At 53.0% G+C, this 15,451-nt stretch overlaps 5 protein-coding genes across 5 annotated transcripts; 2 read left to right on the forward strand and 3 right to left on the reverse strand.

Annotated features, from left to right (window-relative positions):
* Positions 1–517: 517 nt before the first annotated feature.
* On the reverse strand, positions 518–2,057 carry BO83DRAFT_319498 (F-box domain protein; the record flags this gene model as incomplete). The annotated part of the gene is made up of 2 exons (XM_025527780.1): positions 518–1,644; positions 1,703–2,057. The coding sequence occupies 2 exons, from the start codon at positions 2,055–2,057 to the stop codon at positions 518–520; spliced, it is 1,482 nt and encodes a 493-aa protein (XP_025385291.1).
* Positions 2,058–3,628: 1,571 nt separating this feature from the next.
* On the reverse strand, positions 3,629–5,266 carry BO83DRAFT_104476 (putative pantetheine-phosphate adenylyltransferase). Its single transcript, XM_025525883.1, has one exon. It carries the CDS (start codon positions 4,972–4,974, stop codon positions 3,769–3,771), a length of 1,206 nt encoding a protein of 401 aa, XP_025385292.1. The 5' UTR covers positions 4,975–5,266; the 3' UTR covers positions 3,629–3,768.
* A 66-nt stretch (positions 5,267–5,332) lies between these two features.
* On the forward strand, positions 5,333–8,053 carry BO83DRAFT_380820 (WD repeat protein). Its single transcript, XM_025531843.1, has 4 exons — positions 5,333–6,386; positions 6,455–7,055; positions 7,119–7,193; positions 7,251–8,053. Exons 1-4 carry the CDS (start codon positions 5,601–5,603, stop codon positions 7,676–7,678), a joined length of 1,890 nt encoding a protein of 629 aa, XP_025385293.1. The 5' UTR covers positions 5,333–5,600; the 3' UTR covers positions 7,679–8,053.
* Positions 8,054–8,757: 704 nt separating this feature from the next.
* triA (putative mRNA capping nucleoside-triphosphatase) lies at positions 8,758–11,195 on the forward strand (the record flags this gene model as incomplete). Its single annotated transcript, XM_025527781.1, has 3 exons — positions 8,758–10,425; positions 10,478–10,927; positions 11,025–11,195. 3 exons carry the CDS (start codon positions 8,758–8,760, stop codon positions 11,193–11,195), a joined length of 2,289 nt encoding a protein of 762 aa, XP_025385294.1.
* Positions 11,196–11,916: 721 nt separating this feature from the next.
* Positions 11,917–15,298, reverse strand: spt5 (transcription elongation factor spt5; the record flags this gene model as incomplete). Its single annotated transcript, XM_025527774.1, has 5 exons — positions 11,917–12,527; positions 12,586–13,328; positions 13,379–14,859; positions 14,923–15,144; positions 15,200–15,298. 5 exons carry the CDS (start codon positions 15,296–15,298, stop codon positions 11,917–11,919), a joined length of 3,156 nt encoding a protein of 1,051 aa, XP_025385295.1.
* Between the last annotated feature and the right edge of the window lie 153 nt (positions 15,299–15,451).

Raw genomic sequence — 15,451 nt, forward strand, 5'->3', positions numbered from 1 at the left:
ACATAGTACCTTTTTTACTGCAGGAGGAGGGGGGGCAAGGTGGTTGATGATTTCTATCCACCTATCTATCTATTTATCTATCATCTACTCGATACATAGATTTCTTTTCTCTTCCTTTGATTTCAACTCTATCTTTATATACCTCCGTCTCGTTGATTGATAATTCCTCCGTGTCTTTGTAACATTCTATTTATTCTATCTTCGCATAGTAGCTTTTGTCTAGTGTTTTGAATGCTTACTCATGTGTAGTTGTGGGTTGTAAGTGTTCGTTTTCATGCTTACTATTCCTTTCATCAGGTGGTATCATTACGAATACAACGCTACCAATAATACTCTGTACTAAGGTCTTCTGCTCACTCAGATTCTTGTGGTTAACTAGTATACGAGCGAGCGCGGCATACATACTTGCTTAGGAACCGGATTTACGGCTAAAATGCGACTAATGTTCCATATCGCTCAAAAGGAAACCAACTGAACTTAACATATGCAAAATGAACAAATTCGTAACGACATGACATTAAACCCTTCTGTGGACATTACTTCGTTGACTGGACAAAACCCATGCTTCCCACAGTAACCTCTGGTCATGGCTTACGCTCTCTCCATTGTCTCCTAATATGTCGGATGTGTGTCCGCTCAGCTGTTCAAGCGTGGCATCGGAAAAGAAGCGGCGGGTTTTGCCTGGTGGGCTACTGTTTAAGTAGTCCATGTTGAGGGAGGCCTTGTGCGGGGCCATGTCGGGCGTGGGTTGTACAACGATGGCAAGTGTCGGCGTTTGAGAACTGCCGGCACCGGGTCCGGCAGCGTCAGCGTGGTGGTGGGCATTGGCGTTTGCGTCGAAATGGCTGGTGTAGTCGATTCCACGCAGGTCTATGCGTTCAAGAAGGTCCATTTCGTCATGTAAGACGCTAAGAACGTCGCGCCATCGTCCACCGGGGCGGAGATAGACGTTGGCTAGTCGGACGTTGCGAAGCTGGCGCCTGTGCCGACGGATGAAGGCGATGATTTCTTCCGAGCCGAGGCGCCAGCCTTGGATACTGAGGGTCCGGAGTCTCTTCCACTGGACGTGGTGGAAAATCTGCTCTAACGCGAGGTCCAGTGGCGCATTGGTAGGGAAGCCTAAATGAATGGTTGTGAGATTTTTGGCAGCTAGAAAGAAGTCATGGAAGACGTTGGAGAGCGTCTCCATGTATGTGGATAGCTTGGCTGCGGAGTGAAAAGTAACATCCAAGCTCGCCAGTCGTGCGCCCAGTGCGGAAAGGCTGGTGGATGGAGCTTGCAGCAATCTCACGGTTGCTTCCGGGCTGATCTGCGGCCCGACAAATCTCACTGAGTTACAGTTTGACTCTAGTAACGAAATGCTCAGGCTGGTGACAGCTCTGGTGCAGGCGGGTTCCCAGTCCAGACGCGTTGTTCTTCCCAACGAGCGCTCGCGTATGTGGTCTAGCAATTGCTCGTCTGCTCCATCTTGCAACCGGAGGAGTTTGACTTGTTGTAGGGAAGAAAAAGCTGCTATCGCCCGTCGCAATAAACGGAGATCAAGGTTTGAATCGAGTATGTATTTTTGATCATCGAGCCGACGCCGGTGGATGGGCGAAACGGGAAGGTTATCTACATCGACCCCATCCAGGATGTGGGACCAACCTATAGAATCATCAGCTTCATGCGCGCAACATCCCGGGCGGGTCTGCAGAGACGGTACCGCTTCCTTGGTAGAAGGGTCGCACCATGTACGTGAAATATCTGACATGACAGGCTAGCTGCATGTTCAGAAGGTCCTCCAACCTTCGGAATTCGTCGGATGAAAACCGGAGTACAAAACTGGTGAATTTCCGGGGTGTACCGATGCGCTTGAATCTTCTGCAGACGAGTCTGAATCGATCCAACTCGGACTTTTCACCGAAGGCATGAGCCGTGCCATTGTCGGAGTCGCGAGACGAGCCTTGCGGAGTTGTCGGGGAGGGCTCGGGAGATAGATTGTCTGAACCCAAAAGGTACGAAAGTATATCACTGATCAACTCGTCTGCCAAGTCTTCAATGTTTCGAGGTCTCTCCATGGTTTTCGCACAGCGAAGCAGCCGCGTGGTCGGCTGCTATGGTCACTCGCACCAACATGGAAACCAGCCCAGGTACGAGAGGGGTATGGCAAACAACGATGCGCCAGGTCGGAGGTTCAGGAAGAAAGAGGAGAGCAGGAAGGGACTGACCCTGATTATATGGACAGGGAATCGACGAGAGAATAAGCAAAGAGTGACAGCAGACAGCCGGGAGGTTTTTAAAGGATCATGACCACAAAAAAATAAAATGAGGCGCAAAAAGTTCGAAAAAGAAAAAAAAAGGAGAGCAGAAAAAGAAATTAAGAGTTGGAGGAAAGGAAGGACGAAAGTGATACATCCCCTCTCACACTCCCAGCATATTCTCTATCGACTGCAGAGTAGACGGCGGGCCACAGGCAGAGCGCTTGCAGCAAGTGAACCTGTCTGACAAGATTTAGAGCGTCCCACCGCGACAATCCCTAATTCCGTCATTCGAGTCGACTGGGGGGGGTTTCACCTCCGGGTATCTCGCCAGGACCATCAGAAGACGCCCCAGTTTGATCAGACGACAGGATATTGGCTGAGAGAGCTGGCACACAGGGGTCACATGATCGAAACACTATGCGGATATCCAGCGCGAACCTGCAGGAGGGAATCTAGTAGGAAAGAAAGTGACGGAGAGGATTGGTAGGGAAGGACGACGACAGCTGGCTGGACCGGGGATAAGGGAAGGAGGAGGGAGGGGAGTGGGTAAGAGGGAAAATGATGCGACATGAGAGTCCGTTACGTGCAGACGCCCACCAGAGTTGCAGCAAGGGAACCCCGCCTGGAAAGAACGCGAATCAATGGCGGCCTGTCGTTCCCAAGCCTAGATCGTCCCTGCTTGCGACTGGCGAGTTGCGCACGGCATTTATTCCCTCCTGCTGCCCCATCTCCGTGAGCCTAGCGCATTGGAGCTGCTCCATCAAACCGGGGGGTGCTAGCAGCAGGACTAGTACTTAGCAGCACGGTATCGAGATTGCAGAACTGGATCGGAATCGCCAACAATGGCATTGGGTTGGTCCGGACTGGAAAGCCTCGCGTGGGGATGCTGTGAGGGAAAGGATCATCAGCCCCTAAAACACTCTGGGCCAGTAGCCCCCGAGTCCAGGGCGCAATCCCAAACGCCGGAGAGATAAGATGGTTGGTGGTCTGTTCTCTCTTCTCTCTTTTTCCTCTCTGCACAAAGAAAACAACTCATTCTGAACCCTTCTCAGGGGTAATTTGTGTTTAGCAAATCAAACAAAGAGAATGATAATCCAAAAAAAAGACAGGCCATTCAAAAGCCTCCCCGGAAATTAGAAAGGAGCAAAAATATAATTGAATGGCGGTTGAAGAAAGAACGGAAGAAAAAGAAGTAGTAGTGCACCACCACATATTAGTGCGGAGAACGTCTATTTTTACAACCCCCATTTAAAAACATTTGAAGCTCACTCCTTGTTGCGTCACTTCATCAAGAAGCACCATCGCAACTCACAAAAAATCAATATGACTTAAATGCATGACTCGCTTTGTTGTCCCTGGCTGCTGGTGATGCCGGCAATGTATGTACAGGATCGCATCGTGCCCAATCATCCCCATATCTGCACGCCTGCCCTCTGCCGTTTCAGGACAGCTGTCAATGTCTAAATTCTCGAGCTTGACGACTGGTTCGCATAGCTGCCCGCACGCTTTGCCAGTTCATTGCGCTAATTTATTCCGTGGCCATCTCCATCCGACGCCGTCTGATATCAGTGCTGCTTATCTTGGACGCGAAACTCTCGGCATCGTCGGTGGGGACTTCGCCTGTATGTAGTACGTCGACTTCAAACACCTCCAGGCTCTCCCAGCCTTTCTTCGCACGCTCCTCATTGACCGCGGCCCCACCTGCACGAGTCTCTTTGGAAACAACAAGAGCACTGATCTCTTCGTCGGTGATGGTAGGGCCAAAAGGATCCGTGATCTGTACCAGCTTGAAGACTAGATCCGGCCGCATTCGCATCTGAATGTACTTGTCATCGGGTCCAGACCCAGAGTCTCGTTCAATGCGCGGCGCACTGGTTTCCGGGATACGGAAATCCATGATGGCTGAAAGGAACGACCCGGTACTCATGCATCGCTCATCCCAGCTCTCCAGATATTCGGCATACTTTTTCTTCGCCAGCAAACCTTCTCCTGTCACCCCGACGGTAATCTTCCGGACTTTACCTGCCTCCACATCCTCGGCAGGCTGCAATACCAACGCCGTAGCCGTGAGCAAGAGCTTGTGCCCAATGTGAAAATGGTCGAAAGTGCCTCCTACAGCCACAGAGTAATGCATGGTTGATATGTGGTTATCATCCATCACCAGAAGTGATTCTGCAGCCTTCCAATTGGGTGCATTTGGGATTGCGCTCATAGATCCGCCGTTGGGGTCCTTAGACTCAGAATAGAAGCTACTGAAGGCCGTTGCTAGACCCTGACCTACTTGGTTATCCGGGTAGTATATGAAATCCCACAGTCGCCCAGACCGCGCCAACGTCTGCAAGTCAATAACAGGACCATCGCACGGGTTGTCCCTGGGAACGGCAGTCTGGACTGAATCGTAGTCGAGTAAGATCACACGGGCGTCAATACCGCCAGGACCGTCGAGCTCAATGCCTTGCTCAACACACACAATCCCAATAAGCCTATAGATGCTTTCCAGAAAAGACTGGAGGCTTGAAAATGCCCTAGTGCGCGGCCGACATGAGGGGGATCGAAGGCCTGGAAGGGAGAGCGCAATATCTAGTATGGCCGCGTGATTGGCTCCATTAAGTTCCCGGACAAGCTTGGTGCAGACACCCAACAGAATGGGCTCGTATGCAGCCTTGAACTGGTCGAACGATGCCGAAGGGGGTGGTGGCAGCAGAAGCAGGGCCGAAAGTTGATCTGAAGCCATATTGCGGGGAGGAGAGAGGGGAGCTCACGGGTGGAGCTTAGTAGAGAAAGAACACTGCAAGGGTAGAGTTTCAAGGCGATAACAATAGAGTCGAAGAGTTATACAGCGCACGATATGCCCTTTAATGCGGAATGTAAGTGTACAATCCCACCTAGTAATCCGGTGTCAAATATCTTCGTTTGGCAACGCAAGACAAGATCGCTTTCATCAACCCCAACCAACGATGATGATGATGATGGAAGGAGAAGCGCAGGAATTCCCCCGCGATCTGGGTGGCTGAGTCAGCGGCACGAGACTCCCCTCGGCGGCGCTTTGCTGCCTCATCGCTCCTCCCTTCGACTTTCTCCGTTCCTGCAGGCATTCCTTCCCCTCGTTCGAGCTCCAGGATGTCTCTCTGACTCCTTAATCATCTTTCCCCCGTGATATGATCCAGATCGAGCACATTCCTGGTGCAGTCGGAGCTCCTAGCACCAATCCCCTCTCCTCCGGATAGTCCTCGTACCCTCGTTATCGCCCTACGTCTTCGACTCCCGAACTCAATCCGAGAATCTCATTGAGGTCCAACTGCTGTGCGGTGGGCTGCGCCTTTCATTCTTGAGGTCTCGGGTTGTTCGGCCATCGCTGTCATGTCGAATCCTACGCAGCCTTACGACGCTCGGCGGGCGACAAGCTACGGTCGACCTGAGGAGCTCCATATTCCATCGACGGGCCCCAATCTGCAGCGACAATCGATGTCTCACGAATACCCCGCCGGTCAAGACAACCATGTCCCTTCCATCAATGTTCACCCATTAGGGTCGCAACCGGGTCAGTATGGTGGTGGTGGAAGCAGCGGCGCGAGCGGAGTACTCCCGGGAGCGCTTCAGCCGGGTAACGTCAACCGTCCTCCTGCAGTATCAGTCAACACTGCACCTTCGGCGCTACCAACACTACCTGAATTGAATACACCAATGCAGCCAACATCACAATCAGGACAACAGCCCCCGTCGGCGCAACAACAACAACCGCCCCAGCAGCAGCAGCAGCAGCAGCAGCAGCCAAATGCCCGCACCAGTATGGTCAACTCTCATGGGCATTCTAGATCCAGCCCAGCGGGGTTTGAGCAGCCAAAATACAGACAGCCAGGCTCTTCACCTGGCTCTGCATACCCTCCCCATACTCCTCAGGGAACAAAATACTCACCGTTGGGTCTAGCCGACATCCGACCGACAGGGGACCTTCTAGGTGACCCAATCACCAGCTCCGGTATGGCGCCGTTCAACGGGGATAATCCGGTACCTACCAATAGCAATTACATCGCCCCTTGGCCTATATATTCCATGGATTGGTGCAAATGGCCTATCACGGGGAGCTCCAGCTCGTTCGGGGGCAAGATTGCCTTGGGAAGCTACCTAGAGGATAACCACAACTACGTACGCGTACCCCTGCCACCTTGCATTCTTCATATTCGCAACCTCAAAGTTGTGCTAATTTGGAATAGATACAAATTATAGATACCCATTGGACACAACCCGACCCCGATACGCCGGATGCCGCCGCGGGGGAGATTAAGCTCGACTATGTGAAAACCGCAGAGGCCACCCATTCATATCCAGTAACACGGATACTCTGGGAGCCGCCGTCGTCGCAGAAGCAGTCTACCGATCTGTTGGCCACGTCTGGCGATCATTTGCGGTTATGGTCGCTGCCAACGGCGCAACCCGTACCAAGTTCCAACTCCATTACGCGGTCGGCCAGCCAACACGCACCGACAGCGAAACTGTCGCCGCTGGCTTTGCTCTCCAATTCCAAATCCCCCGAGCATACCGCTCCAATCACCTCATTGGACTGGAATACGATCTCCCCCAGTCTGATCATTACCTCGAGTATCGACACCACCTGCACGATCTGGGATATTCCCACCCTTACCGCTAAGACGCAGCTGATTGCACATGACAAAGAGGTATACGACGTTCGATTCTGCGCGAATAGCGTGGACGTCTTTGTCAGCTGTGGCGCTGATGGTAGTGTGCGCATGTTTGATCTCCGCAGCCTAGAACATAGCACTATCATCTACGAGCCCACGGAGAAGCATGAGAAGGGTAATGCCAATTTATTTCTTCTTAGAGATCCCTGCATTATACGCTAACGGGTACCTGCTATAGTCCCCACTCCGGGCAATGGAAGTCCTTCTGGACAAGCCCAGCCCGTATGGCCCCCGCCTCTACTACGCATCGCTGGTATGTATTTGGTCAGATTTGCTGGCTGCGGTTGAAACTGGACGCTAACTGTCATAGCATCACCCCATGATTCCCACCTTCTTGCCACTTTCTCGCAAGATTCCAACATCGTGCGGGTTCTAGACGTCCGACAGCCCGGACAGGCTCTTCTTGAACTGAAGGGCCACGGCTCCTCCATCAACTGCGTTGAGTGGTCGCCCAATCGCCGCGGGGTTTTGGCCTCTGGTGCGGACGATTGCTTCGTACTTCTGTGGGACCTCATCAACCAGCACAATGCGGCTCCTGTGCCCCCCATGCCTCCCGCCCCGCAGAATGCGGGCACGCCCGCGACACCCAGTGAGCGTGGCCCGGCCGCCGTATGGCTCTGCGACAACGAAGTGTCAAACATTAGCTGGTCGCCGCAGGGCGGTACCACCCCTGCCGGGCATCCACGCGACTGGCTCGGGGTCTGCGGTGGACGTGGATTATGGGGTGTGGCACTGTAGCGCCATGGAGAAAAGCACTATTAGACGACTTGTTGTTTTTTATTTCAACTTATACTACACCATCGTCTCGCGTTGCTGTGCTTTCCTTTTTCTGTTGGCTTTACTTTTCTTTTTCCTTTCGGATTTTGCTGCCACCTTCGGTATCCCCTCACGCTGTAAAGAGATTCTTGGGTTGTTAACTGGCATGGTATGAGTTAACGAATGAAACGAACTAGCGTATAGTCGATTGAGTACCTAGGTGTATTTCAGGGGCACTTGGGTTGTGCTTTTTATCTCGTTTACAAGTGGATATCTTGAACGGAGAGTGGTTGAAGCCGGGTATACTATAGCTACTACTCCCGTCAATCTATACACTATACAACCTGCACCATTGACAGGCACAGTCCAAGGCATGGTATACAATTCTAATGGTAATATCAGAGCTTTACCATGTATCAGATCAATTTTGGAATGTATTTGTACACTAAATAAGACGGGAGTGGAGGCAGCGTCGCAATGAGACTCAGAGCGGTGCAACCTTAGGGCGGGAAGGCAGTAGGGAAAGGACTAACTATACACTCAATGCTACTTTACTACTTCCTACTTACTGCTTAAACTTATCGGTGATGTGTCTCCTTCCTTGTTTCTCGACTGACAGCTAGAATAACCATTTCTCAGCCTCATTCCACTGCGCTTCATCTTCCATCACCCTCTTTCTCTTCCAAAATTTCTCTTTCTATGGGAGCTCCGAGCCGCCAATCGGCCACCCGCCAATTGCACGCCAGAATACGGTGCCGATCCCGCGACGTGAACTTCTCGACCTTCAATTCAACTCTCCTCATTCTTCCCTTCTCCTCTTCCTCCTCGACTTCGGCTTCCATCCCGGCTCTTTCGTGCCCTTCGCCCTTCCACCCTGCAAATCGCCAACTCACTGGCGATTGCCTCATGCCGTCATCATTCCTCGCCATTCTCTCGTGACTTCTCCGAGCTTTCTGGCTGGAGTTCAGCTGTCCCCAAGTGATCGTGGAAGGGAGTCTGCAGCTTCCCTCTTACTTGCTACTCAACACCTTCAGGTTGTCGCTTTCTAGCCAGCTGTCACCATGGACTTGCGCACCATCATGAACACGGAGAGCGCTGGCAACTCCAGCGCTCCCTCCCAACCACATCCGTCGCCATCTCAAGCGCCTCGCGATTCCTCCGACCCCATCTATCCTCCGCGCGACCAGCTGCCATCCTCATCCTCCTATCCGTCAGCCTTTTCCGGCCCTCCGCCGCCGCAACGATCTCACGCATCTCCCGAGCGCTCTTCCTCCTACGGCTCTCTTCAATCGCCTTACCAATATCGTCCCTCACCGGCCATAATTCCGGGCGCGCCATCCCAAAGAGCTCCGACCCCTCCTCCCTACGGTGCCTCTGTCTCGCGTGACTCCTTCGCCGCGTCCGTCGCTTACAATCAACAGCAACAGCAACAGCAGCAGCAGCAGCAGTCCCCCGTCGCTCAACAACGGTCGCAATCCATCCAGTCTGTTTTAACCCCCTATTCCCATTCCTCCCACTCATTCCATCCCAGGGAAAGTTCCCCGACAGGCGCTGCACAACCTTATCCGTCGCAACATTTCTCCCCTTCGGCACAAGGATCGCTACCGAATACGCCACGAGGGTCTGCTGCTGCTATCTACGCCCACCAATCACCCCAATCTTCCGCTCGTCCTCAGTCTTCAGGTCGTGACTCTCTTTCGAATCGAGCTTCCAGTCCGTGGGTGGGCCCGGACGCTGCCGCTGCCGCCATGCACGTGTCGCCCTCCACCGCGGCGCGGTCATCGCGAGCAGAATCAAGAACACTAGACCAAACTCCGCGCAAACACAGTTCCACCTCAGAAAGAAGGGAGTCAGACGAAAGTGTGAGCCCGAGAACTACCTTCCTCCCAGGGGCTCGTCCCGAGACAACTACGGCACGTTCCGACCAGACCGCTTTATCGCAGCCAGAACACGTTGAGAATGGAACTATAATAAAGGAGGGCCAACCTACGAACCCAAGTCTTCCCACACATGAGCAACAAATCAACAGTTCACCACCCTCGTCGAGAATGTCCATCACAAAGGAATTGTCTGTGGAGGATTCGGCGCCCCAGTGGGCCCAAAAAGCTAGAGTGGCTTCAGACCCGAAAATCACGTCGAGCCCGCAACAGCCCAAGCGAAAACGGCGAAGGCTCAACGAACCGCCTATCTACGCCCAAAGATGTGCTCGCTCGAAAGGAAGATGTCCCCCCATCCCAAAGCCACACCCGCCTATTCCCAAACACGCAAGAGACTCGCCAGCAAACCCCTGGATCGTGCGCCAACGCGCCGTGTCCTCCGCGCAGGGGGCTGTGGCTGCTGCGGTTGCTCCTCCTGTCAAAGTAAAAGGGGAATCCACGCCCGTGAATGGGCCTTCGACGCCGACGCCGCAGCGGCCATCCGAGCCTCCACAGGTCGGTAGCTTGGGGCCATGGGAACCGTCTATCACGGGGTTTATCCCGCACGAGGAGGTCACCAAAATCGTCGCCGATTTCCTTTTCCAACACGTCGTGCTCCGAAATGACGCCATTGCAGCCCCTGCTGGGGCGGCTGCTGCCGGACAAATGCCTATCATTGAGGTGGAAGCCAAACTGGGTCAGCTCATCGATATGGATCGCGGGGAGCGAATGGTTCTGCCAATTTTGACTGAGACTGTTGTAAACAAGGATAATCCGCGCTTCAGGACTGCGTTTGAAAGCACTATGACTGTGGTAAGTAACCATGCATGGATTCTATATGTATTAACAAGCTAACTCTGCAAAGGCGCAACACCGAGCAATGAATAATTTCCTGAACGAAGCGGTCAAGATGTCCATGCCCCAATCAAATCAAGGTCGCATCCCACTTTCATACGCCCACAAGAAGGAGAGGGATACATTCTACGAAGTCTCTCCCAACGAGCTTCCACCAGTCATCCGACAGAACCTCAATCCGCGGCACAAACCCAAGGTGCGTGTAACCGTCGATCAGCGAACGGGCGAAGTCCTCGCAAAGATCGTCAAATGCCGCATCGCCGACCTCGACGTACACAGCCCACGCACTTGTGTCGACTGGCGAATCAGCGTCAACCTCGAAATGAACTACGACGGCGATGTCAGTAACCTGCCCGTCGCCGACGGAAGGGGTGGTCGTGGCGGCGACCGGAACAAGGATCGTATGAGTTATCGACATCTAGCATACCAAATCGACCTAACCCAGGTTGCGAAATCAGAGGTGAGAATCCCTTAATAATCTTTCACCCCCCCCCCCCCCCCCCCCCCCCCAAAAAAAAAGAAGCAAAGACATGCTAACATCCCTTCCCTCCCTCCAGCCCCCAGTCAAAGGCGAATTCGAACACGAACTCGAAGTCGAAATCTCCGCCGCCGAAATCCGCCGCCAAGGCCAAATGGCTATGACAGGAGATCCCAAAAACCAGTATGAAGAACTGATCAAGGGTTTCGTGGATAATGTCCGTGTTCTGGCACGAGCCGTACCGCCATAGTTTTACCTTCATTTATCTTTATCCACTTTACTCTTATTCCATCTTCCGAAGAAACTCTTTTTTTTTATCTTCTCGCACATAACACGGATACACAAAATTGGACGACGGGATCGCATGCAACAAACAACTATTTAACTATTCTATGGTCGATGAGATGCTTATGTTTGTTTGTGATTTCATTCATCGATTAGATCTCTAGAGGATTGTGTTAAGTTGTTTCTGCAATTCCTCTCTATTTATCTTTTTTTTTTTTTTTTTCTTCGCCGTGTTTTACTATGTATTTTTATCTTGAAGTCTCAAAAGCAAGGCAAGAAGGAATGAATGCAAGCAAGCAAGCAAGCAAGCGGAAAGGATACGTTCATGTGATATTTCTTTTATTCGCTTCTTTTGATTTTGTGACTCGAGTAGATCTCTTTTTTTCTGCTCCATCCGCTTAGGATGTTTGTCACGTGGGGGTCTCACTAAGTTGTTATTGTAGATGGAATGAGGGAAATGTAATTGATGGGTTCAATAAGTAGATGATACACATAATACATTTAGTATTGAAAAGATATAAATCTGTCCAACGAAACAACCGTGCTTCTCGCACCCGGATGATATGATATGAAATGATATGATGTGATTAGAACGTAAGAAGCACAAAACAGAGAAAAAGAGAAAAATGATACGCCCGCATTTTATCTATTTTCACATATTCATTTCAAAATCTCTGCCTCTGTCCTCAAGGACTAGGTGTCCCCTCTTCAGACCGCGGTCCACCATCGTCACCATCTCCGTATGCACCTGCGCCTGGGGTCGCCGCAGATCCGCCCAGAGCTGGTGTGGGTGCATCATATGGACGACTACCGCCAGCGTTATCGAAAGCTGCTGGCGTAGGTGCGTCGTAGGCTCTCTTGTCGCCGGGGGTGGGCGCGTTGAAGGCACCCGGGGTAGGGGCACTATCCGCCCAAGCTCCTGGTGTGGGCGCGGAAACACCAGGGGTGGGTGCGCTTCCGTAGGCACCGGGAGTAGGAGCAGAGTAGCCTCCAGGGGTTGGGGCATCGTAGCCACGGTCCTTGGTGCCGTTGCTGGCGGTGGCTCCGCCCCAGGCGGGGGTGCGGTTACCGGCGTTGGAGGAGCCCCAAGCGGGGGTTCGGGAGCCAGCGGCGAAGGCGTCGAAATCGCTGTTGCCAGAACCAACGTAGGGCGTGCGGGCTCCAGCGTTCCAAGCGGGTGTACGTGAGCCAAAGCCTCCGTAGGCGGTTTGGCTGCCATCGTAGGGGTTGGAGGTTCGGGAACCGTCTTGTTTCCAGGCCGGGGTGCGGGAACCGCCTATGCCGGCCCAGGCAGGTGCTGTATGATGGGTTAGCATGATGAAACTGAGGGCGTTGACATGAAAAGAGATGCATACTTCTTGAGGACGAGGGACCGCCCCAGGCTGGCGTCCGGGACGAATCTCCAGCTCCCATTGGGGTACGGCCGCCTTGCCAGGCAGAGGGAGGCCCTCCAGACCCTCCATGGGGCACGCGCGGTCCTCCGCGGCCACGGCCCATGTCTATCGTCTGTCCTGTGACAGGGTCCTTGACGACGAGGATATCCTTGGGAATGGAAATCAACTTGTTCTTAGAATGCAGCTCTACACGAGCCTGCATATCTGTAGAGTCCTTGACGATACCGACAAGACCCTTGAAAGGTCCTTTGCGAACCATGACCGTCTTACCGATCATTCTGTCACGCCCGAAGCTCTTTTGGGGAGGGCCCATCATACCACCAGGCACACCATTCCTCATCAAAGCCGGGTTCATCTTTGTGAGGTCAGGTCCGGTAGATCTGCCGCCCTTGGCCGAGACGGTAACTACGTTGGTGGTGCGGACAACCACGATACCGGAGTTCTCGGCTTGCGCTTTGTTATGCAAGAACAGGAATGAACGGTGAATGTGGAGAATCACGCCGTTTCTCTGTTCGCCGTAGACCTCTCGAACTGTGTCTCCATGGCGAATCTCTGCGCCATTGCGATCCGTAGCCACAGCGTCTTTGCGAGGAGTGATCTTGTTCGCGACTTGTGTGGGAAGAATCGTCCGGATAGAGCCGTTCTGGTCCAGCACCCGCAGCGACTCCCTGTCAACCTTGACAATACAAGCAACGGTGGCAGCACTGCATGAGTTAGAACCTGGTTTCCATGGCAGCGGGTGAAGGGAACTTACTCTAATTGCACCAAGTCGTGAACGTCGAACATGCCCAGTTTTCCATCAACACCAGTCTCAGCGGAAAGTCGGAGATCTTTGCTGAAGACTGTAATTTCCTGCATGCTCATGTCGCTAAGTAATGTCACTGTGTCGTCCTTGACCTGTACAACCATACCCAGCTCATCCTGGTATCTGCTGCCACCGATAACCTTGACATGGTCACCCTCTCTGAAACGCTTGCGAAGGGACTTGACAGGCGCATCGATTGTCTGCCCGGCCAGGTCGCCCTCCGTAACCAGCAGAGTCACGATGTCTCCTCGAGTAGAACTTGTGCGACCGATCAAGCCCTGTTGTTCACCTCGGAACACTTCCACCGGGTCGCCAGGAAGGTAGGAGTCTTCAGCAGCGGAGTTCTTGAGCGTCTCAGCCAAGGAAGCCAGATCCAAGTTCGAGGTGCCATCCTCGGAGCCGCGAGCGAACATGGTAACTTCCTCGAGTCGAGGGTTGACATTCTTTGTGATAAGATGTTGAACCTTCAAGTCCTTAATCAAGAAGCCATCCACATATGTTTCACCGAGATAGTTCCACGACTTTCCACCCAAACCAGACGTGGCAGACAGGTACTTTGCATGCTTCTTCTTGGCTTCAGCTTCACTGAACGCACGCTGGGGAGGCCGTGCCACTGCTGGGTTCATGCCAGGGCGCTTCCTCTTCGGATCGGCAATAGGGGCACCGATATCCTCGTTCATGCCGTAATCCAACCGCGGAATCAGTCTCACGGTCACTGCCAAGCCGTTCGTTTCGACTTCCTCGATCTGTGCCAGATCGCCCTGGTATTTACCACGCTTGATGCGAACCCAGCCACCAGGCATGAGCTCTTCGGACTTCTGTACTCGAAGGAGATCGGGCATCTCTCTCACTGGGACCAGGATCATCTTCGTCCTCGGATACACATTGGTCATGTCCTGTAGTGCATCCATGACATCGGCCTGCCTGCGCGCCTCAACATAGATATAACCGGCCATAGCACCTCCACGTTCGAAAGCCGACATGATCTTGATGGGGTTTCGAGATCCCGGAGGCCGCTCTTCAATGCGCTTCTGGATTGAGAACACGACTTCACGTTCCTTACCGGCCTTGCAGCGAACACCCCAGATGCTAGGGTCGTCCACACTGGGAAGAAGCAGTCGCTTGGGAACAACCACTGCGTCAGTAGCCGCGGCGCGGTTCCGTCCATAGCGCTCCTTGAGCATCTGTGCCTGCTTCTCCGCATCCATGCTAGCTGCCAGTTCACGCTGACGATCAAGCTGTCTGTGTCGGCGGTCGTCCGTTTCAGCACCAACAGGCAGGGCGTCCATATCATCCGGGTGCATCTCTCCACCGAATTCCGCTAGTTCGTCCTCGTCATCCTCGGCCTCATCCTCATCCTCATCGACACCGGCTTCTTCTTCGAAGAACGAGTGCACACCGGCTTTGCGTCTGCGCTTCCGTGGGCGTCCCTACAAACGAAACCATGATCAGCCGGTGACCTTTCCAAACTTAAGACCAGAACCTATACTCACAGCATTGGCATCCTCGTCATCATCCTCCTCCTCTTCCTCTTCGTCTTCATCCTCTTCTTCCCCTTCCTCCTCTTCGTCGTCATTCTCGCCCTCCTCATCGTCATCGGCGCCCCTTCCGGCATTATCTTCACTACCAGCACGTTGCCTTCCAGTCCGTCCAGTGTTCACTTCCTCCTCGTCATCGTCATCGTCTTCATCGTCCGGAGCGCGACGCGCAGCCTGCTTCAATCGTGTATCAGTGAAACGGTTCACTTTGCCACCCAATCCTACAACAAACCTTAGTGTCCTCATCCCCAGAGTCATCCGCAGGAGCGGGGTTGAAGTCGTCGTCCTCCTCTTCAGACCCGAAGTCTTGGTCTAGCACGTTTCGTGACATGTTTCAAGGCGCAGGGAGGTCGATGGTGATTTTGCAAAGAAAGCACAGATGAAGAAAAGACGAATTGTGAAATAATGTTATTTGTTGTCCGTCAAAGGATATCAAACTGTATCAGCTCGATTTTGAGGATCAGTGGAGTCGAACAGATATCGA

This window comes from Aspergillus eucalypticola (genome assembly GCF_003184535.1).
Source record: "Aspergillus eucalypticola CBS 122712 chromosome Unknown BO83scaffold_23, whole genome shotgun sequence".
NCBI lineage: Eukaryota > Fungi > Ascomycota > Eurotiomycetes > Eurotiales > Aspergillaceae > Aspergillus > Aspergillus eucalypticola.